At 34.6% G+C, this 23,734-nt stretch overlaps 1 protein-coding gene across 3 annotated transcripts in view; it reads right to left on the reverse strand.

Annotated features, from left to right (window-relative positions):
• Positions 1-8,671: 8,671 nt before the first annotated feature.
• The window catches only part of DNAJB4 (DnaJ heat shock protein family (Hsp40) member B4), a 46,784-nt gene continuing 31,721 nt past the window's right edge, over positions 8,672-23,734 (reverse strand). The window contains exons 2-4 of one of the 3 annotated variants that reach the window (XM_078072858.1): positions 18,153-18,437; positions 11,297-11,865; positions 8,672-9,914 (exon numbers count right to left, since the gene is read on the reverse strand). In XM_078072858.1, coding sequence (XP_077928984.1) covers positions 9,681-9,914; positions 11,297-11,865; positions 18,153-18,363 — 1,014 coding nt within the window. In that variant the 5' untranslated portion in view covers positions 18,364-18,437 and the 3' untranslated portion in view covers positions 8,672-9,680. Of the gene's footprint in view, positions 9,915-11,296; positions 11,866-18,152; positions 18,758-23,734 lie in introns of those variants that run through there. The other 2 variants (XM_036113407.2, XM_036113408.2) reach the window with 2 other exon arrangements.

Below are 23,734 nucleotides of genomic sequence, written 5' to 3' on the forward strand. Positions count from 1 at the left end.
GATAGACCTCATCTAGTGTCATTGTCATCTAACAACAGTCATCAGAATTACAATTAATGCAATACTTTAAACAGGGGTAATTGTAAAACAAATTTATGGCTATAAATACAGCATGTTCTCCTTGGAGCAAATGTTTTAAATTTGAAAATGAAGATGAAAGCAATAGTTACCCTGAATCCTACCATCTTGAGATCATCACTTTTAAATGTTTTGGTTTGTTTTCTTCCAGTCTCTTTTCTATAGATACATCCTAATGTAAAAAAAATTAAATAAAAAAATTAATCCTAATTTTGAAAATTTGACTCCCTGTAAAATAAATAAATGAGCAATTTTTTATTAGTTTCAGAGGTAGAATTTAGTGATTCATCGGGTACATAGAACACCCAGTGCTCCTTACATCAAATGCCTTTCATAAATAAGCAATTTTAAAATAAAATTTAAAAGTCATCATTCTTTAATATTCCTTGTTAGGAATACAATATTTTCAAGTTACCTAAGACTTAGAAAGCATCTTATTATTTTACTTATTTATTTTTTTATTTTTAAGCAAGATCCATGCCCAACATGGGGCTTGAACTCATGACCCTAAGATCAAGAGTCACATACTCTACCGACTGAGCCAGCAAGGTGTCCCTCGAGATCATCTTTTTTTTTTTTTTAAGATTTATTTATATATTTATTTGACAGAGAGAGACACAGCAAGAGAGGGAACACAAGCAGGGGGAGAGGGAGAGGGAGAAGCAGGCTTCCCGTGGAGCAGGGAGCCCGATGCGAGGCTCGATCCCAGGACCCTGGGACCATGACCTGAGCTGAAGGCAGACGCTTAACGATTGAGCCACCCAGGCGCCCCTCGAGATCATCTTATTAAACTTTTAACTTTACCAATAAGAAAAAGCTAAGGCAGTGAGGTTAAACAACCTGACCAAGGTCACAAATGTTAGTTATTGGTAAAACCTGATGCCTAGTAGTATTCTTTCCAACCTCACTTTGCCTGCCTTCTTGCATGGGTCATATTTTAAATAGGCCACCCTGTGTTTTTATGTACTTTAATTATTTCAGCTTATACTTCAGAAATAAGCAAAAACATTACTTATAAAAAAGAATGAAGATACATTGATCCTCTTTCTCCAAAGTCATTTGTTAAAACACATTATTAGTAGTTTAGGCATTTTGATAATTACACAAATATGAACAACTAAAAATATTAGAAGCAACATACCTATCACCCTTTCAAGAAACAATTTTTTTTTTTAATCCGTCAAGGTTTAAACTGTGTGAGGCTCAACTCTGAGACAGCATGAGAAGTTATGCAGATCTACTCCCCAGTGAAACTGATGGGAAAAAAATTTAAACACCTATTTAAGATCTCTGGAAATGGTTCTAAAGGCATACAACAAATGAAGAAACATTTATTCAATAAAATCTATTAAAATTTGATAAGAATAGGGAGAATCTGCGGTGTTTGGCCAAGATCCACTCTATCCTTCTCCTTTCTAGCTCAGTGAGATGGAAACTCCACTAGAGACTGCCATAGCCAGGAATATCCCTGTGTCTCCAATCTGAAGAATTATAATCCACTCAAAGGATTATCTTCCTGGGAAGGGCAGGACCTCATCATTTCTCATCCTGCCCCAGCTACCTGTTGCTAGGCTAAATTCCGGTGAATGTGAAAGAGAGTTGGGGGACTCCCTTCTTCCACCACCATGCCCCCCTTCTTGGGACAGAGGATCTACCTTGGGGACAGCTCTGCTGAAAATATTGGAGCTCTCAGTACCCTTAAACTGGCCCAAGGGGCAGGGTTTCCATGCTGGAAGAGACAAGCTAAAGAGACGTGGGGTTACTCCCAAATTACCCCCATCCCAGTATTCAGTTTCTAAAGCAGGTGTGTCACCTTCCCCCCAAAAGCATCATTGTTCTTACTCCTCCCCTACCCCCCAGCACAGGTTTGCCAGAGAGACAAGAGGAAAGAGACAAATGGGAGGAGCCCTCCAGGGGTCAGAACACAACTGAAAGAAAATTTCGAACTATCCCTTCAAAGGAGTCCTACTTTGACTTAATCATTTGCCAGAAATTTATGAACCAAAGGCATTGTTGAAAACAATAGAATATCAGTCAGCAATTAGTGTAATTTAACTGCTGGGTGTGGTCAGGGAAAGAGAGAGAACCTTGCCAAAAACACTGTTATCCCAGGGTGACTGTGAGCATACCCAAGCCTTCATCCTCTTCATGAAGAGCAACATCAGAGGCTTTACTTTACCGGGGAAATAGACTTGACTAAAATAATTCAGCCAGTCACCAAACAAGTAAATAACAAGTCCTAGAGGGGGGTGGGAACTAGTACCCAGAGTTGCTATATTATCTAAAATGCCTAATATCCAACAACAACAACAACAACAAAATCACAAGACATGCAAAGAAATGGAAAATATGACCCATACATCAGGAAAAAAAGGCAAAAGAAACTGCCTCCGAAGAAACCAGATGTTGGATTAAACAGACAAAAACTTAGAAGAAGCCATTGTAAATAGGTTCAAAGAACCAAAAAAAAAAAGGGGGGGGGAACCATGATTAAGTAAAGGAAGATATGATGACAATGTCTCATCAAATGAAGAGTATCAATAAAGAGAAATTATAAAAAAGAACCAAATGTAAATTCTAGAGCTGAAAGGACAATAAGTGAAATGATAAATTTACTAGAGGGGCTCAACAGTAGATTTGAATTGGCAGAAAAAAGAATACCAAACTTGAAGATAGATTGATGAGATTATGCAATCAAAAGAATTGAGAGGAAAAAAAAAGAATGAAGAAAAATGAACAGAGTCTCAGAGAATAGTGGAATACCATTAAGCATACCTATATATGCAAAACTGGAGTACCAGAAGGGGAAGAAAGAAAGGAGCAGAAAAAATATTTGAAGAAATAATGGCTGGAAACTTCCCAAATTTATTGAAAAACATTAATCTAAATATCAACAAACTCAATATAGGATAAGCACAGGTATCCACAGACATGAGAATAAAAATGCTAAAAGACAAAGACAAGGAGATAATCTCGAAAGTAACAAGAGATAAATGACTCATTATTCACAAAGGAACCCCAGTAAGATTGGCTGACCTATAACCAGAAATAATGAGGCCACAGACAGTGGAATAACATATGCAAAGTGCTCAAAGAAAAAAATCTGTCAACCAAGAATCTTGTATCTTGCAAGGCTATCTTTCAAAAATGAAGGCAAAATAAAGATATTCCCAGATAAACACAATCCAAATGAATTTGTTGATAGCAGACCCACCTGACAATAAATCTGTCAAAAATTCCTCAGGCTGAAAGCAAAGAGCCCAGGTCTGTAAATTCAAATCCACATGAAGAAACAAAGAGCATTGGCAAAGGTAATTATCTAATTATAAAAGACATTATAAATGCGTGTTTCTTCTTCTTAACTGATTTAAAAAGCAATTGTATAAAACAAGGTAAATGTGTTCTTGTGACTCTAACATACTATTATTTGCCAACAACAGTGCAAAGGAGGTGAGAAAAAGGATGTATTAGAGAAATTATAAATACTAAACCAGCCTGGCATACCTAGAATAAATCCCACTTGGTCATCATGTATACCCTTTTTAAACTTCTTGAGAATAAACCTATATAACCCAGCAACTAATTTTTAAATAATACTAATGCCCCATTATCGCTCAGGGTTCCAATTTTAACTTCTAAAAATCTCCTCCAAAATTTATGCATCAAATACTCTGGGAAAGGAGCAAAAAATGTTATAACTACTCCTTTTTTTTTTTTTTTTTAAGTAGCCCCAGTGCAGGACTCAAACTTATGACCTTGAGATCAAGACCTGGGCTGAGATCAAGAGTCGGACACTTAACGACTGAGCCACACAGGTGCCCCTAAAACTATTCCTATTGTGTAATTAATCCTCTGAAGTTGGCTGTGCCCATTTTCATGATTGCTTTAATAAGTAAGGGAGTGTAATTTATAAAAACCACAGTACAATATAATTTCCCCGTCTGAGAGGGTTGTTTCTGAAACCATTGTGGAAGAGAAAGGATTAGCTGAGGAAGTTGTGGAAAATAATAGTTTTAGGCACAACCCTGAGAAGTTAGCTTTTAGGTTCACTAAAATTAAGATTGTATTAAATAAGGAGAGGGGCACCTAGGTAGCTCAGTCGGTTGAGCATCTGACTTTGGCTCAAGTCATGATCTCGGGGTCCTGGGGTCAAGCCCCGAATTGGGCTCTATGCTCAGTCGGGAGTCTGCTTCTCCCTCTCCCTTTCTCTCCGCCCCTCTCCCCGATTATGTTTTCTCTCTCTCTCAAAAATCTTTTTAAAAATGAATAAAATAAATAAAAACAGAGACCAACAGCCTATTATTTAATGAGTAATAAATATGTGGTTTATCATTCCTTGCTCACTAGAAACCTTTCAGGATCTCCCACTCCCACTTCAAATTTGTTTTTGCTCTGTTAGGCCTACTAGGCACATTAAGAAGACAATTAAGAAAAAAAGAAGCCTAACCTCATTCTAAATGTTTAATACTTTTCAGATCTTATGATTCTCAGTTAATCCTATCTCTCCAACCCCTCCAACCCAGTCCTAGAGATGCAAAATATATAGTTGATATAAAATATTGTGTAACTTTTAGGGGTGCCTGGGTGGCTCAGTCAGTTAAGTGTCTGCCTTCGGCTCAGGTCATGATCTCGGGGTCCTGTGATCGAGCTTCAAATTGGGCTTTATGCTCAGCGGGGAGGCTGCTTCTCCCTCTCCCTCTGCCCCTCCCCACTGCTCATAGTCTCTCTCTCTCAAATAAATAAATAATCTTAAAAAAAAACTCTTATAAAAAAATAAAATATTGTCTGACTTTTAACTTATTAAAAAATGTAAATGTTTCTCAAGCTCTTCTCTAATACAGAACCTATTATAACTGAATACTACTTTCTGTCCAGATTTTTCATATTCATCTCAGTGCCATCCCTTTAACAGAAACAGGAATGGAGTTCTTTGCCTCTGGTTTTATTTTTCATGTTTAAGGCTGTATCCAAAACTTCTTACTTTCCTCCTCCATTTACTTTACTCTCCTTTTCTTTATCCAACCTCCAGTTTCTTCTTTTTAAAATTATCTCTATAAGACAGGAGCCTGGCTAGCTTAATCAGTAAAGCATGTGACTCTTGATCTTCAGATCATGAGTCGAGTCCCATGTGTGGCATAGAGTTTACTTAAAATAAGAAAAAAAAATTGAAAACAATTTTCTCTGTAAGAATGGCTCAAGAACTGCATTCATACAAGCCAAATTTCTAAAAGCTACAGAGAAGATGTACCTATCAATTTTTAGTTTGGGAGAGATTACTATATTTGCAAATGATTGTAGAGCTTCTATATGTATTATACTCATTACAAATTTTTCTCAATAAAATCTGCAGGGTTTTTTTCTTCCTCCCTTCCTCTTCCTCCTCTCAACACCTCTCACCTCTCTCTCTCTCTCTTTACAATGATATAATATCACATATTTTGGATAGTAAATTTTTACTTGGAAAAATATTAATTTAATTTATATTATTTATCTAAAAGCTCAGATGTGGCCTTGAAGTATTTTGAGAATAACACTGGCATACATTTTTTTGGCATACATTTTTTAAGTTAATGATGGATACATTTCAATTCTGAGCTCTTAATTCCCTTCTTAAAAAAATAGCAGTTTTCATAATTATTCTTTCAAGTTTTCTAGTTAACACCATCAAATTATAGGTTCATATTCTACATGCTCATAAATGACTCAAAATATTTCAAATGTGCTGAATTAAACAGACTACACAAAGAAGTAGGTAAATGTACTTAAACAGAATTTGACATAGTCTTGGAAATTTAACAACAGGGGACATCATAGCATATTGGTAGGAACTGTTACTGAGAATAAGAAACAAGGTATTTCAGAATTCCCTTACAAGCTTGCTTTTTAGCTATGGGCAAGTCACTTAGCATCTCTGGGTTTACTTCCTCATCTAGAAAATGTGATCTCTAAAATTCTCCCAGCTCCAAAACTTTTATGAATTTATGAATTAAAAATATCACAGAAAAAAAGAGAAATGATGAAAAGGTTGAAATATTCAATCTATAGAACTTGTCAAATAAATATTGATTAAGCTATAATTTAAAAGTAACAAATCACATTTCTTTCTATAATTCTCCATAAATTGGGAATATATATATAAGCCAGGTATGTAGGCAGTACACTATGTTACACATTGTTGGATAAACATTGTGTTATTAAATTATGGGTAATGTTTAACCTTAACTCTGTGAGGTTCATAGTCCTTAATACGAGGATAGAGTAATTACTTCTAAGCCATTTACCAAGTCCAATCACATATATTAATATCATTTTATCCATCATAACTAGTCAAATTATAGGGTTTTTTTCTTAAAAAATAAACAAACAAAAGTATTTTCAATTCCTTGCCCCCAAGAAAGGCTAATAATAGGCACGAGTGATGAGCTAAAAGATAAAGGGTCACAAACTCAGATGCTTTCAGAGGCTGCGAAGTAAATGAACTGAATGTGTGAAGTGGCTTTATATAACACAATTGAGATTGGTAGGTCAGTGACAACACAACAGTGCATGCCTTGCTTAAAAACATCCTAATTATAAAGCATAAGCAATCTGGTTTTTCTTGTAGGAAAGATAAACATCTCTATTAATTAGATTCCTGGCATCTTCGGTACTGCAAAACTATTTCAGGTATCCAAGTATGTGACTGAATTTAAAGAGAACATTTTAAAATCAAAAGCACTAAATAAATAAGAAAATAAAATCAAAAGTACTTTCACAATTTACATAGATAAGAAAACTTTAAACTCTTTTACATTAATTCAACACTTAAATAAAAATTGGGCACCAACTACATGCTAAGGCATTATCAGTATCCTTTAAGGCATACTGTTTCTATATAGCAATGAAAATTAATTTTTTTACTACCAGAAGAATAATTCTGTACTTTAAAAAAATACTTTTTAATCCAAAGATTATCCATCTACCAAATCTATAAATCCTTTATTTAATTTGGGAGAAAATGCTTAATCAAAAAAATTGCAATAAATGACAGTGGGTTTTTGGTTTTTTTTAAAGATTTTATTTATTTATTTGAGAGAGAGAGAATGAGAGAGAGAGAGCACATGAGAGGGGGGAGGGTCAGAGGGAGAAGCAGACTCCCTGCTGAGCAGGGAGCCCGATGTGGGACTCGATCCTGGGACTCCAGGATCATGACCTGAGCCGAAGGCTGTCGCTTAACCAACTGAGCCACCGAGGAACCCAACAGTGGGTTTAATAAAGAAATCATATCCACCACTCTTGACTGATGCTTTTCAGCTCCTCTTTAGACCTGTGAGAAAATTTTTGTGATGTTTATACTTCCCTAAGGAGTTTTAACTGTCATTGAGAGAACCAAAATTATAAAGGGACTATTTATGAATTAGGTGGAATAGTAAGTATGATTAGCTGAATTCTCTGGCATTTTCAACCATTTTCTTTTCTTTTTTTTTTTTTAAGATTTTATTTATAAGTAATCTCTATACCCAGCATGGGGCTCAAACTCATAACTCCAAGATCAAGTGCTGCATGCTCTACCAACTGAGCCAGCCAGGTTCCATTTGGAACTAAAGCATGTGATTATTCCCAGCAATTCTATTCTTAGATATATACCCAAAAAAATCGAAAAGTTATGTACACAAAAACTTGTACAAAAATGTTCATAGCAGCATTATTCACAATAGCCAAAAAAAGGGAGATAACCTAAATGCCCATCAGCTAATAAATGAATAAACAAAATGTGGTATCTCCATAGAATGGAACATTATTTGGCCATAAAAAAGGACAAGGTACTGATACATGACGCAACATGGAGGTACCTTGAAAACATCATGTTAAGTGAAAGAAGCTAAGTGAAAAAAAGTCACATATTCTTTGATCCCATTTGTGCTAGATGCCCAGAATAGACAAGTCTGTAGAGACAGAAAGTAGATTTGTATTTACCAGGCACTGAAGAATAGGACGTGAGTGGTGATGGATATAGAGTTTCTTTTTCAGGTGATGAAAATGTTCTAGGGCGCCTGGGTGGCTCAGTTGGTTAAGCAACTGCCTTCGGCTCAGGTCATGATCCTGAGGTCATGATCCTGGAGTCCCAGGATCGAGTCCCGCATCGGGCTCCCTGCTCGGCAGGGAGTCTGCTTCTCCCTCTGACCCTCCCCCCTCTCATGCTCTCTCTCTCTCATTCTCTCTCTCAAATAAATAAATAAAATCTTTAAAAAAAAAAAGAAAATGTTCTAGACTTGGTGGTTACATAACTCTGTGAATATACTAACCACTGAACTATATACTTTTAAAAAGGTAGTTTTATGGCATGTCAATTACAATGCAGTAAGGCTATAAAGTATGTGGTGATTACAACTTATTTGCTGAGTCACTAAAAGAACCCTCGTACTCTGCTACAAAGGGTGATAGGATCCAGTTCACCTTGTACATGTATCAATCATCCTGAAAGCTACTTTTGAACCAAAAATTTTGTTTCAAGACATCACTCTTACTATGGTTAAAAAAAAAGAAAACAAAATATTTTTTAAACGTAAATATATTTAAAAAATTAAAACACCTAAGAAATGCAGTCTATACATATGAAAAAGTAAAATATTTATATGCATAACAAGTAGTAGCAACATCATTCATAAGCAGCAGTTAGTGTTTATTTTCCCCATATTTTGGTTTAACACCATAGTGGTAGTTTATTCTTCTTAGGGAAATTGCATAAGATACATATAGCATATGATGAGTAAGTTATAGAAGACTGTGTAACTGGAAAATTAATTCTAAGTAACAATATTCCCTCTAAAAACACATTTATTATTAAACAAATTATTTTAAACTAGTGGACAATAAAATGTGCCTATAATTTATTAAGTCCAAGATATATAGTCAACTTGCATAAAATTACATATGGCATTTTAAAAACAGCCTATTTCTAAAATATCAGTAATTCAGGCAACTGGGATTTCCACAGGAGATAAATTACCATTAATTTCCTTTCTAGGATGAAAAGGTCTGCCTTAAGAACATTACAATCATGTTAGTAGGAAATGCTATAGCATACTTTACAAATCAAAACATATGCATTAGGATATTCTTTTATGGGTCCCAGCCCTATAGCAGCATTTCAGACGGAGATTTAAATCTAGTTAACCACATTTCCAAATGACTTGGGTTTTTATTTTCTAGAAATACAAATCACCTGTGTAGGTTAGTTAAGAACTTAAATTTCCATTATAAATGAGAAACTATCATACTGATAATGTAAAGATAAAAGAAATAAAGTACTTGGATAGTCTAGTACTTTATTAGAAATATATCTACTAACTCCACAAAAACAAATTTTACATGTAAGCAAAATACTAAAAATTTCTGATTTGGGAGAAATAAAATAAAATACAGTGAATGGTTGTTTCTTCATCTCTAACTGTAAAAATCCCTTTTGCCTATTTATTTGACCCGTCTCTATTCATGCAATTTAATGAATCCTCAAAATAATTTACACATCTTTATACAGAATTCACATCTACATCAGTAAACTGCCAGTCCTTTTATATTTTCAGTGCCTTATCAAAATATGGGTAACAAAGTTTTTCATTCTATGAGGCAGGAAGATGTTTCCTAAGTACTTCTTTGGATGATGAGGATATAGTATCTGGGAAGGACACGTCAAATTCTATTAGAAGGTCGCCACGCTGGTCAGGATTTTTTGGAAACGGCAGCCCATATCCAATAATTCTTCTCCTCATTCCAGGCTTCACAATATCATTTATTGACATAGGTATGGTTCTTCCATCCATTGTTGGCACATTAACTGAGCAGCCACACAATGCCTGAAATAGACCAAATAAAATTAACAAACTTCAGAACTTCAAAAACTCAACAACAACAACAACAAAAACTGGGTGTGAAGGATGAAACCACTAAGGTAAAATTTTAACCTCCAAAAGAATATCAATAATTATAAGACTTTTTCCCTATTAAAAGATCCCTTTAGGACATGCATGATCAGACATACTACAAAAGAAGGAAAGGAGAAGGGGAAGGGAAGGAAAAGGAAAGAGAAGTAAAGGATGTCTTCCACATTGCCTTGAAATGAAATGGAATGTTCGAGGTTGCCATTACAACGTTAAAGATGCAGGGATGGGACTGGACAAGAAAAGAGGGAGAAATTTAGGAGTGAGAGGAATAGGATAAGAGCAACTACCTACTTCTTTGGAAGGAAAAATGTTAGGATAAGATATACATTTATTGATTTAGTCAACAAATGTTCACTGAGTGTCTACTGTATGCCACACATTCCTGCTAGATGCTGAGCTTAGGGACCATGAACACAGACCCCACCTCAGGGAATGCACAAGGAACTCAGAAGCAAACAGGTAATAATAATACAGTATAACGTGAGCACAGAGGTGCAGAAGTCTTTTGTGAGACAAAGGGCACCCAGCTTACCCTCCCCACTTTTAGCTTCTGAGAGTACAGAATGCTTGAGCTAAACATTGGACCAGTAGCAGGTTTTGAGGCAGAGTGAGGAACAACAGTGTTCCATAGATTAGAATTTAGACGATGACATAAATGTATGTAAGATAATAATAGAGCAAACTTAGGAAATGCATAAACATTTATGGGTAGAAATCAGATTTAAAATGACCTTCATTTTAAGCTAAAAAGTCTGGACTTTATGGTAGATACTATGTGGGATCATTTAAGAATTTTAAGCAGGGAACTGACATGGCCATGTTTGCAGGATTATAATGCAATTTGAAAAAATAGTGTCTAAAAATAGAACAAATAAGGACTCATATTAAAGCAGTATGCTTATAAATTATTTTAAATTAATCTTTTTGTTATATAATTATTACTCCAAATTAACAATTTTAGAAAAAATCTTATACATGGACTTCAATTACAATGCATATCTCATAAACCATACCTATAAAAACCGTTAAGCCAATATTAGGCTTCATAGTTATAATCTGGTTAGCACTTAAAGTTGGCATTTAAATTGCTAATACAGGTAACTAAACTTAGAAAATATAATCTTATCCATAAAAGAGATATAATAGTAGTACTACCTCTGGAGGGTTCTTATGAGAATTTAAAAAAATAACATATACTAAACATTTAATAAATATTAGCTATTATTTACATAAATTCCCTAAGATCGGATGCATAATTCTGTTTGGTTTCAGAATCCCAGGTCCTACTAACTTACCTCTCGTAAACTAATTTTAGCAGTGTAAATTATATTTGATCCATCCCTTTTAAATTTTGGGTGATCTTTATCTTTAATGATAAAAACAATGTCTGCTGGGATACTAGTTGGTGTTTCATCTCCTTCCCTTGGAAAAGTAATTTTGGTGCCTTCTTTCCACCCTTTTTTAATCTCGATGGTGAGAATTTTGTCCTCAGATCTATAACTCCTTCCATCAGGATTTAACCTTTTTCGAGAAATCTTCATCCGTTTGGTACAACCAGTATATATTTCTTCAAGTGATACTCTAAGTTCGTGAATAACTGGAGGATCTTGTTTGATGCGGGATGGCCCCACAGAATTTCTGTCTCTTGGATATCCATTCATGCTGAATCCAAAGGCACTAAAAGGATCTCCATCTACTTCCATTTCATCGGAATCTCTACCACCAGCCATCCGTCTTCCAAAGAAAATTTCAAAGGGGTTGGAGCCTCCAAAAAATGCTGCAAATGTGGCATGAGGATCGCCATGAAAAGTGTACCGGAAGGTACCTCCTTGTCCATCAGTACCTCCTGCTCCTCCTTTCAACCCTAAATGAACAGATAGACGTGATTAGAAAAAAGCTTGCAACTCTTGAAAGTTAAACTTGCAAAAATTGTATTACTAATAAACTTTGGCCAACTTAGGTTACAATCTATTAATATTGGCCAGAAATGCCATTATCACTAAATGCAGAACAGCTACCTAACTTTTGACCATTCCATCCTAAGTTAAATTTTTAGCTTTCAAATTCTTCCTCCAAATCCCCATCTTTAGTGACAATTTATTCCTGAATCTCTGTTCCACTGGTAAATAAGAAAATAAAACCGGGAACCTGTTATCTCATAAACTACTGGTTGAACAATCTGAAGTATATAAGTTTTCAAAAGATGTCAATTGAAATAGGTCTTTGGTAATCAATGCAAAATGCATAACCTAAGTCTTTAAGTGCCATTATAATCAGTGAGCATAATCAATAATATAAAATGCCATATTCATACTAACTAGCTTTATTTCAGGTCTTTTATTGTTTAAGAATTAATTAAAATAGAACTCTTTCTGTGGCAGAAAGGGAAAAAATTCTGATAATAGGACACCCTATGAAAAATGTTTTTTTAGACTCCAAATTATTATCCCTATTCTATCTAACAAAATTGTTTATCTAGGCATACCATCTGATAGCATTTATTTCAACAGCATGTAGAAAAAAGACTAAAATCAAGTGCTGTAAACCCTCTTGACATGTAAGTCCTTTGGACTGGTTATTTCTGTCTACTGTGGACAACTCGCTTCAGACACCAAGATAGTGACCTTTTTACTCTGTTCTTTATTTTATTTTAAAGATTTTATTTATTTATTTGACAGAGAGAGACAGTGAGAGAGGGAACACAAGCAGGGGGAGTGGGAGAGGGAGAAGCAGGCTTCCCCCGGAGCAGGGAGCCCGATGTGGGGCTCGATCCCAGGACCCTGGGATCATGACCTGAGCCAAAGGCAGACGCTTAACGACTGAGCCACCCAGGCGCCCCGACCCTGTTCTTTAAGGTTCAACTAAGTAATATGTAGCTCACAAGTGATCACATATTTGAAGTAGCATTTTCCATTATATACCAAAGAAAGTTTCTATTAAAACCCACAAAACATTAGTATAGTGATCTTTTAAGGGATCAATACTGACAAGGATTTATATCATTACAGTAGTAGCAAAGTTTCTGAATGAGCCTTATGGGCATTCCTGATGAAGGAAACAAGCAGGAAGAAAATTTAAAAAATTTTAAAATTGTGATAAATCCAAAGGATTAAACTAAGAGATTCTAGTATGTTCAAACAGTAACTTGAGGGCAGGAAATATCTTTTATTCATTTTTGCATTGCTCATGTATACAGGGTGAAAATGATAGGGGCTCATATTTATTGAATAGAGAATGAACTAGTTCTTAAAGTCTATTTAAACTTTAAAAGGTGTCTTGAGTATCAGGATAGAGAAGAGGCAAAAGCAAAAGCAATATAAAGTATAATCACACATACACATATGAGACTTAATAATAAAAAAATTATACTCAGCATGCTTTCAAAGAGACTTAGTTCTGCATGTTTTATTCTATTTTGCTTCTTCCATTAAAAGGTATACATATATTCTTATTTCATCCAACAGTGTCAGCTGATGTTTACATTTTTACCTTCATCCATGAATAGAAATCTGGAGAGACCAAGAAAAGTCTAATAATCTGAAAACTGTCAAAATATGAATTGAATGATATATCCAAAGAGCAGTTAGGATATCCCTTACAGAAACAGAATGGCAAGTATAAGCAGAACAAGGATATTAACATGCAGCTCAGACATACTTCTTTTTATAAATTTTAGTGGTACAGTTATAACTCCAAATGTTAAAAAAAAAGCTAGAGACAGATTTTTATATATGATGGATTACGTATATAACTCAAGGTCATGACCAGTGTGACTAAACCAATGCTTAAATTACTTTAATCGTTTCATCTTTCATCCCACAAATATAACAGAGCATAATAGTTTAACAGAGTTAATAACATAAATTGAGTAAATTAGCTTGCCCAATCTAACTCTCTACAAGACAATATCTAAATGTTTGGACTTATAATAAATTCATGAAAAGAAGGAATAACATTTTAAGTTATTATATTATGGGTTTGGCTTTTCCCTAAAATCTCTTCCCTCCTCTGCCAAAAATGGTAACTCAATCAGGATTACAGAGTCCCTGAGAAGATTCACACAGTCTGAAGTGGCATTTATCAAAGCTGACAAAAAGGCTCCAATGAAGCTTTGAGGTTTTCCTTGACACTAAACAGTCAAGTACATAGCTTAGCTAAAGGACAAGGCTACTATATAAATGACTGCAAAAATCTTACCAAAATTCTCAACAGTATAACATGAATTATTATGCAAGTACTGCTTTGCCTAGCACTCGAATTGTAACAGGCATGTTATCAACTATATGGTCAACTCTTTATTACATACATTTTGACTGCTTATGGAAAATTTTAATATTCAATTGGATTCCCTCTGCTCTCCAAAATATTTTCTAGACACCATCATCACTTTGCGTGATCAAGGAATATGCTCTAGAATCAACATCTGCCTATGCTGTAGCAAGACTGCTATTATCTAAAACCAACCAACCAACCAATTTGCAATCCAAAAACAAATATGTGTTCGGTATACTATCTATAACCATGATTTCCACTAGTTAGTTGAAAGTGTGTCAAAAGAAGCAGCACTGGAGAAGAATTAGGATTTAAAAGAAAAAAATTATAGGACTTTAATAACTCATACTTTAAGGAGATCTGATATGTAAAAATCTAGATTTATAACAAGACTTACAGAGTTACTAGCATAATGAGAACCTTTAAGCAGCTTTGACTCACAAAAATCCAACTTATTTTTAAAAACACATAGTAAATAAAAAGAGATCCAGTTGATTAAATATGGAAACTAAAGAACTGAAGAAGCAAGCTGGTATAGATTAATATACTAAACACAAGTTTGATCATATAAATACTACCTTTCAGTATTTAAAGAAAGTTACTGAGTAAACTATAAACCAAAAAAAGGCATAAGGAAAAAGAACTGTTAGAGAACTAGGATACTGTAAGGATGTGTTACTAAAAGATTTTTTTTTTCAGTCTTTTAATACAAACTTCTGTTGACATCCACTGAACAATTCAGAACTAAACCTAAAACCTTCTGGGAGAGACAGGTTCAAAATCCAATTTTCAATTTACATAGTTGTATTTTTTTGTTTTCAAATGATTCAACTATGGAGAACATTTCTCTCTTTTTAAAAATAGCTTTGCTTATTACACACTATAAAATTAACCCATTGCAAATATGTAATTCAGTGATTTTAATAAAGTTGTAGAGTTGTGCAGCCACCATCACAATCCAGTTATCGATCATTTCCATCAACCCAATGAGTTCTCTTTGTTTCTATCTGTAGCTAAGCCCTGCTCCCACTTCTAGTACTAGGCAACCCACTGATCTGCTTTCTTTCTCTACGAATGTGCCTTTTCCATGCATTTTATATAAATGGAATCATAGAATATGTAGCCTTTGACATCTGACTTCTTTTATTTAGCATAGTTTTTGAGGTTCATCCATGTTGTAGCATGTTTTATTATATCAATCCTTTTAATTGCTAAGTAGTATTCCAGCATGTATGTGTGTGTGTGTGTGTGTGTGTGTGTGTGTGTGTGTGTACATATATGCCACATTTTGTTTATCCATTCACTTAATGATAGTACTTTTAAATTGTTCCCAATTTGGGGCCATTACAAATAATGCTGCTATGAATATTCACATACATGTCTTTTTGTGAACCTATGTTTTCATTTCTCTTTTATAGATTTCTATGAGTGGAACTGCTGGGTAATATGGTGAATTTAAAACATCTCTATTTTTATCCAAATTTTTTTAAACCAAGCCTTTAAAATTGTGGATATTAGAGATTTTCAAAACATGAATAAACTGGATCACTGGTTCTCTTACTTTCTAACTATATAAATTTAGCTTGTTCAACTCATACACTTTTCAGTTCATAGTTCTTGTTCCCATTGTCCCAGGCCTTGAAAGAGAGTGTAATAACTGGAGGGGGGTAAGGAGTATATTACATAAATTACTAATAGCCCCACAGTCCTAAAATTCAGTATTTTGTTACTACTGGAGAAACACATTGGGTGATGGAACCAGGCCTGCAGGCATAAACTCACCAATGAATGGCAAAGAGAAAAAATGTTTTCCCATTTAAACAGTATACCTAAAAGGGATTTTTCCAAAGTATAAATGAGCTATTCTGAATAAAGAGCAAATAAACATAATGCTTTTCTGTAAAGGAAGAGTAATTTCTAAAAAATAGCCGAATAATTTTCATTTAACTATATTCTCAAGTAACTCATAACTAGAGAGTATTTCTGAATATATTTCAATGCTTTAAAACACTTATTCTTCCCTATTACCTCTATTGCTTATATCAATTCTCTGAATCAAGAACAAAAAAAAAAAGATTCAGGGTACACAGATGATACTGCTTTCATTTTTAAAAAATTCATTCACTGATAATGATCAGTAAAAGTCAACCTAGAGAAACATCACTCAAGAAAAACACTATTAAGAGGTAATGCTAAGCCAAGAAAAATGTATCATGTGATGACTTGAAAGTTCTGAAGATAAATATCCTTAGAAAACACTGAATCCTATGGCTTAGTTATAAACAAACTTGAGCTAGCAGTGAGATGTGGTTTAAGCAGGGCTATCTGCTTTTACAGGGGAATGTCTGTGGATTTCTTTACAAAATTACAAATAATTTCTTTAGAAAGAGTATATTGTTTGTAGTATCTCAGAATCCTGCTTAGCTTTCGAGATGAACCTAATCATAGTATTTTGATTAGTAAGGCCATAAGGAACAGGCAGAATTGAACTGGCCATTGCGTGCCTTTTTCAATACTGACTTTGTAAGAACCTGACACAGCAGGTCCTCATCACACCAAAACCGAGAGCAGAAATAGCAATTTTTGGCAACTCAAGTCAAAAAGAAAAACAAAACAAAGAAAGGAAAAAAAAAAACCTTTACACAATCACCCTGCTTATATAAATTTAGTTTTTTAACTCAAAATGAGCAGTTACTGCTTCGCTGTATTTTAGCATATATCTGATTAGGAAAACTTTATGTTAAATGCGATAAAGGAGGCAAAGAAATAAAAAAGGTTTTCGTAACTACAATGATTTAAAAGAGAATATTTTGGGAGAAAAAAATTAATAATGAAGTAACTTAGTCCTGATTCAAAATGTTGAAAATCCCAGAATCTGTAGGAATTAAAGTGTTTTTGTTGTTGCTGTTAATTAGCAATTTAAAATAGCCTTACTTTATAGCCACATTTATATGGAAATGAGGGACAAACTTAATTTAAAATACAGAACGATAAAGGGATAATCTTAATAACCCCCATTTACTGTACTCAACTAGTTTCTGATCTCACGATGAAAGAAACAAAAGTATGGCAGGGAGAGCAAAGGGAAGTTGTCATGCTTTCCTCTATACCTAGGTAGTAAAATTTCTGAAGACATAATGTGACCTGTAAGTAAATCAATAACTGTTCTAATGAGGTGGCCATTTTAGGTCAAAAACTGTATTTCTGAGATCTCATTTTCTTGGCACACAATTACTGTTTACAATTAAGCTAAAAACTTGTTCTGGTATTTTATGACATCAGGAAAATTCTTTCCTCTCCAGGCAAAACGCCAAAAACAACCAGAGCTAAATGCCTGGGCCTTCTGCTTCTCAGAGAGAAGATTCTATCTTGTTCAATCTAAATTAAATTGCTATCAGAGAGGCAAAAAACTTGTTTTGTTTTCGTGAATAAAATATAAACTACCCAGAATTTGAACTGCCAATCTTAACATTTTAAATGAGTGAAGGACCTTTAGTGGTTCCGGCAGAAAATTCATTAGAAAACAAAACAGGTTGCATAAGACTTTTGACACAATTCATTAATGGGTATGGGAATGTGATGTTTCTTTTCAAATATACAATGTTAACGTTATAAATCTAATGGCAGAAGATATATATATTACAAAATGCCAAAATCAAGAAAAAGGCAAACAAGTACATTTCATTCACAGCTATGTAATAATATTCATTCAGATGATCTAAGATAAAAATCTTACTTTTATCCATTATTTGTCTTTCTACTTTGATGTCTGAGAATTTAATTTAAAGATAACCAGAAGGCTGAAAGAGCAGGGGGAAAAAGAGAGAGAGAGAGTGAGACAGAGCTGGAGAGACCAAAAGATATACACGGAATACTTACCTTCCTCCCCAAACTGATCATATATTTCTCTCTTTTTAGGATCACTCAATACTTCATAAGCTTCTGCGACCTCTTTAAATTTTTCCTCTGCTTGAGGAGATTTGTTCTTGTCCGGATGAAATTTGAGGGCTTGTTTTCGGTAAGCCTTTTTAATATCTTCATCTGAAGCTCCTTTTTCAATTCCCAAAATGCAATAATAGTCTTTCCCCATTTCGAATGCCTTGAAATGAACTTAGATTTCCCTTTGTGAAAGAAAACAGCGTCCCCAGTCTTAGCAGTACGATTCTAAGAAAAATAAACCAAGCTGGGTATTTTAAAAGTTAAAGCAAATCAGCAATTCAGCTTCGCTGTCTTAAGGCAGCAAGCAAACCACGTCTCTGTATTTAATTCCTTCCTCAAAGGCTCACTTACAGATAAATATACACTACACAGGAGACAGCCTCCTTCTAGATCCTCCCATTTTCACTACGTGTCTCTGTACTTTCTAGAACAGCAAATGCTACAGGACGTCACTTCCCCAGCTGCCTCTAGTCAAAGTACTGAGCTAGGTTTTCTCCTCCTCCACGATTAACTATTCATTTTCCTTCTGGCTCTCCCATTTTTATTTCCTTTTTAAGAAGCTGAGTGGATTCAAAAACCAATATTTCAGCATAGCAGGTCATAACTACATATTTATTTACTCTATTGTAGGTGAAAAAACAAAAATAATTACAGCCATTAGGCATCCTATGTTAAAATAAATTAAAAGTATTATACAAATAAAGGTACCCTTGAACTTATTTTAGGTATTTTAATTTTAATTTCAAGTTATCCAAATGTAAGATATACAATACTAAAATCTGGTTTGTTTAAATTAAAATTTTCAGATAATTTGTGTCATTTTTAGAATTCCTGGGATCTAGCAATCAGAAATGCCAAGAAGTCAATATGCCAATTTCACATTGTAAAAGGCTACATATCATTAACATCAAAAGCAATAAGGGACTTAAATATTATTTTAGCTAGTGGTTTTAACTAGTTTTTTGTAGTATATAAGAGTTAATAGTTCTGGCAAACTAAATATTTGTGAAAGCTTCATATCTGATTTTAGTTACTTCAGCAAAAACAGAATGAGATCCCACTTTTCCCCCACTCCCCGCCTCCGCCCAATTCCTAGGGTCACTATTTAAAGAATTTTTGTGCTGCAGGAAAGATAGAAGACAAGTATCAGGTTACAGACAGTAAATACTCATGTTTCTTATAAGACCTTGACTGGATCATTTTAAAATCTGGATATGCTATTTATGGGGCAGTGATATGAGAAGTATTTTTTTCTTTTAAAAACACATTTCCCTAATTATAAATAGCAATACTCATTGCTGAAGATTTTGGAAAACACAGAAGGAAAAAAGAAGAAAAAAGTATAAAATGAAAACCTCCCTATCATACCACTTTAGGTAATCCCTGCTAAATGTTAGTGTATTTCCTTCTAGTCCTTTTTTTTCTGATAGATATTTATGTTTATTCGTTGTAGTTTTGTATTTTTTTTTGTTAACAAAGTTTATGCCCTATCATTTATATACCCTTTCAATGTCTGCTTTTATATATATATATGTATATATATACGATACTTATGAGAAAAATTTTCAATGTATATTACTCATCTTTTATCTCCTATATTGTTATGTCATCTTTTCAAAAATGTTCCCATTTCTAATATGGAAAGATGGATTAATAAGAAAATGTGAAAAGAATTGCACAGAGCCCTATAAATACCTTAAATCTGTAAGCTTAAAAGAAAAACAGAACATGTAAAGGAAAAGTAAATGTACATATATGTTTAGAATATGATGAAAAGTTAATGATCACGTGTTAACCTTTAAAGATATGGAAACACCTACTCTATATGCCAAGCAGCTTTACATTCATGATTCAGCAATTCTTTCGGAACGTTCATCTTTGTACATTTGACAGCTAGGATTTCCTATTTTTCAAAACTCTCTCCTTTAAAAATACTTTGGTTTTAGAAATGTATAGCATCTGTCTAGCCTATTTACAGGTTACAGAGGTTTGTCAGCTAGCTATTCAAGCAAATTTTTTAGTCCCACTAAGGAATACTCAATGTCAAAAGGTTAACCATTCAAATCCAAAACAACTTGGGGAAAAATGCTAATATCCAAAGTCACCTTAAAACTCCTGCTTTAAAAAAAAAAATGCAAGTTGAAGTCCAGTGCAATGATCAGCATCTAGAGTAGGGTAAAAATATAATAAAAATCACCTTTTCTAGAATTAATTCCTCTTTTATTTTTTTTATTATTTTTTTAAGATTTTTTTTTTAATTTATTCATTTGGGACACAGAGATACAGAGAGAGAGAGAGAGCATGTGCAGGGAGAGAGGCAGAGGGAGAGGGAGAAGCAGGCTCCCCACTGAGCCGGGAGCCCGATGCGGGGCTCGATCCCAGGACCCCGGGATCATGACCTGAGCCGAAGGCAGACGCTTAACCATCTGAGCCACCCAGGCGCCCCTAGAATTAATTCCTCTTTTAAATATTCACTACCAAAAGAACACTGACACTACTATATATGAAAAGTCTGAATTGTTCTGGTGGGTAATGCTGGGAGGAAAGAAAAAACAGATTCTTATCTGATTCAGTCATTTTCAGGTAGCTAGAAATATTATCAGGACTTGACACATTAAAGGATTTTAGAACCCAAAGACTAGATCTTTCACATTTCCGAGAAGTGCATTACATATTAACAAATGGAAACAAATCTGACTTTCCACATATAGAGAGAAGGGTGATAAAGGATTTTCATACTTCTTCAAATATCATACACACAAAAAAAAGAATCATAGTGCTAAATTTGAAAAGCAAGAATTCATCTCAACTTTGAAATTTCAAGTTAATAAGGAAGCAATTATAATTTTAAATAATATAAAACAATCTAGCTAGGTTTTGATAAAATGAGTTGTGTAAATGATTCTTTCAAACATTTGGGAACAATGCCAACACAAGATAAAATGTTCAACATCACTGATCATCAGGGAAATGCAAATCAAAACCACAATGAGATACTACCTCACACCAGTCAGAATGGCTAATATCAAAAAGACAAGAAATAACAAATGTTGGTGAGGATGTGGAGAAAAGAGAACCCTTGTGCACTGTGGTAGGAATGCATATTGGTTAGCCACTGTCAAAAATAGTACGGAGCTTCCTCAAATATTTAAAAATAGAAATGCCACACAATCCAGTGATTCCACCACTGGGTATTTATTCAAAGGAAACAAGAACAGTAATTCAAAAAGATAGATGCACCCACATATTCATTACAGCATTATTTACAATAGCCGAGATATGGAAGCAACCTAAGTGTCCATTCATAGACGAATGGATAAAGAAGATATTATATGCATGGAATGAATAAGTCACAGGGATGAAAGGTACCACGTAGGGAATACAGTCAGTGGTATTATAACAGTGTTGTATAGTAACAGATGGTAGCTACACTTGTGGTGAGCATAACATAACATTTAGAGTTGCTGAATCACTATATTGTACACCTGAAACTAATGCAATATTGTGTATCAACTATACTTCAGTAAAGAAAATAAATATGGCAGCATCAGGAGGAAAGGTCGCGGGGATCAAGGCCAGCTCATACCCAGAGCCAGGTGAGCCTGACTACCCTTCCACTGTTTCAATGTCAAGTGAGCAGAAAAAAAGCAACATGGATCCCAGGAAACAAGGTAGGCCCAAGGAAAAAGGAAACAGTACATTCAGGCTACGGAGGAAAAACATCCTTTTTTTTAAGAGCTAAAATTCACTGGGCACCTGGGTGGCTCAGTGGGTTAAGCATCCAATTCTTGATCTCAGCTCAGGTCTTGATCTCAGGATCGGGAGTTCAGGCCCTACGTTGGGCTCCATGCTGGGTATGGAGCCTACTTAAAAATAAAAAAAAATAATAATAAAAATAAAATAAAATCCACTACATTTTTATTTTAAAAGAATGAGAAACACTCAAATAAGCAGAAAAGTTATTCCTAAAATGTGTAGATCTATACTACTCTCCTAGGATTATCTCTCAGAGCCTTTGAAAGGAGTGTGGCCCTACCCACACCTTGGTTTAGCTGCCAGAAGTGTGAGAATAAATTTCTGTTGTTTTAAGATGTCTCCTTTGTGACAATTTGTTTTAGCAGCCCTAGAGAACTAGTACAATGAGATATACAAAAAAGTATATGTGATGTAAATTGGCAGTTCAAAATGGGTAACAATAAAATAAACACCCATTTATCCATTAAAAATAAATAAATAATAAAAATAATTTAAAAAACCATTTGGGAACAACTCACAACCCTGTGATCAAAACCTGAGCTGAGATCAAGAGTCAGACACTTAACTGACTGAGCCCTCCAGGGGACCCTGGGAACAATTATTAAAAATGATTTTAAAATCTCTGTAAATACCATACCTGGAAATTTGTCCCTAGAAATAATCCAAAGACAAAAAACTATTAAGTATACCAATAAACTCATTGCAATTAGATGCAATAGAGTAGTGGATTGATATAATTATTAAACTACATAGTACTTCAGAGAAATTTTGCTCTTATATTTACTTTTTCAGACTGAGCTGTCTCCTCTACCACTTACGGGTTAAAAATCCATTACACAGTCACTTTACATTAAATTTTTTTCATCTAAGTTTTTTTCATCTATGAGATAAGTGTAGGGTTTTTTTTTTTTTTAAATGGGGGTGTGTAACCAACTGTCATTCCTATAAATAATTATCACGAGGGACGCCTGGGTGGTTCAGTCGGTTAATCGTCTGCCTTCGGCTCAGGTCATGATCCTGGGGTCCTGGGATGGAGTCCCACATCGGGCTCCTTGCTCGGCAAAAGGCCTGCTTCTCTCTCTGCCTGCCGTTCTCCCTGCTTGTGCTCTTTTCTCTCTCTGGCAAATAAATAAATAAAATCTTTAAAAAAAATTTAAAAAATAATTATCATGACAAAAATAGTATGTAAAGGGAAAAGTAGTGGCAGTTTTTAGGGAAAATGGAGCTGAGATGTGAACAAGGCTCATTTAATATTTTTAAAAGTACAAAAAGGGTCACCTGGGTGGCTCAGTCGGTTAAGCATCTGCCTTTGGCTCAGGTCATGATCCCAGAGTCCAGGATTGAGCCCCACAATGGGCTCCCTGCTCAGCGGGGAGTCCACTTCTCCCTCTCCCCCCCTACTCGTGCTCTTTCTCTCAGATAGATGGAATCTTTAAAATAAAAATAAAAAAATAAAGTAAAAATAAAAGCAAAGCCAAAAAACTACATAATAGTCTATTTGAAATATTGTTTAAAAATCACATAAATCCCAGGGCGCCTGGGTGGCTCAGTCGTTAAGTGTCTGCCTTCAGCTCAGGTCATGATCCCAGGGTCCTGGGATCGAGCCCCGCATCGGGCTCCCCGCTCCTCGGGAAGCCTGCTTTCCCTCTCCCACTCCCCCTGCTTGTGTTCCCTCTTTCGCTGCGTCTCTCTCTGTCAAATAAATAAAATCTTTAAAAAAAAAAAAAATCACATAAATCCTGCTTATATGATTTTATAGGTATATA

Source organism: Halichoerus grypus, chromosome 5, assembly GCF_964656455.1.
Source record: "Halichoerus grypus chromosome 5, mHalGry1.hap1.1, whole genome shotgun sequence".
NCBI classification, from domain to species: domain Eukaryota; kingdom Metazoa; phylum Chordata; class Mammalia; order Carnivora; family Phocidae; genus Halichoerus; species Halichoerus grypus.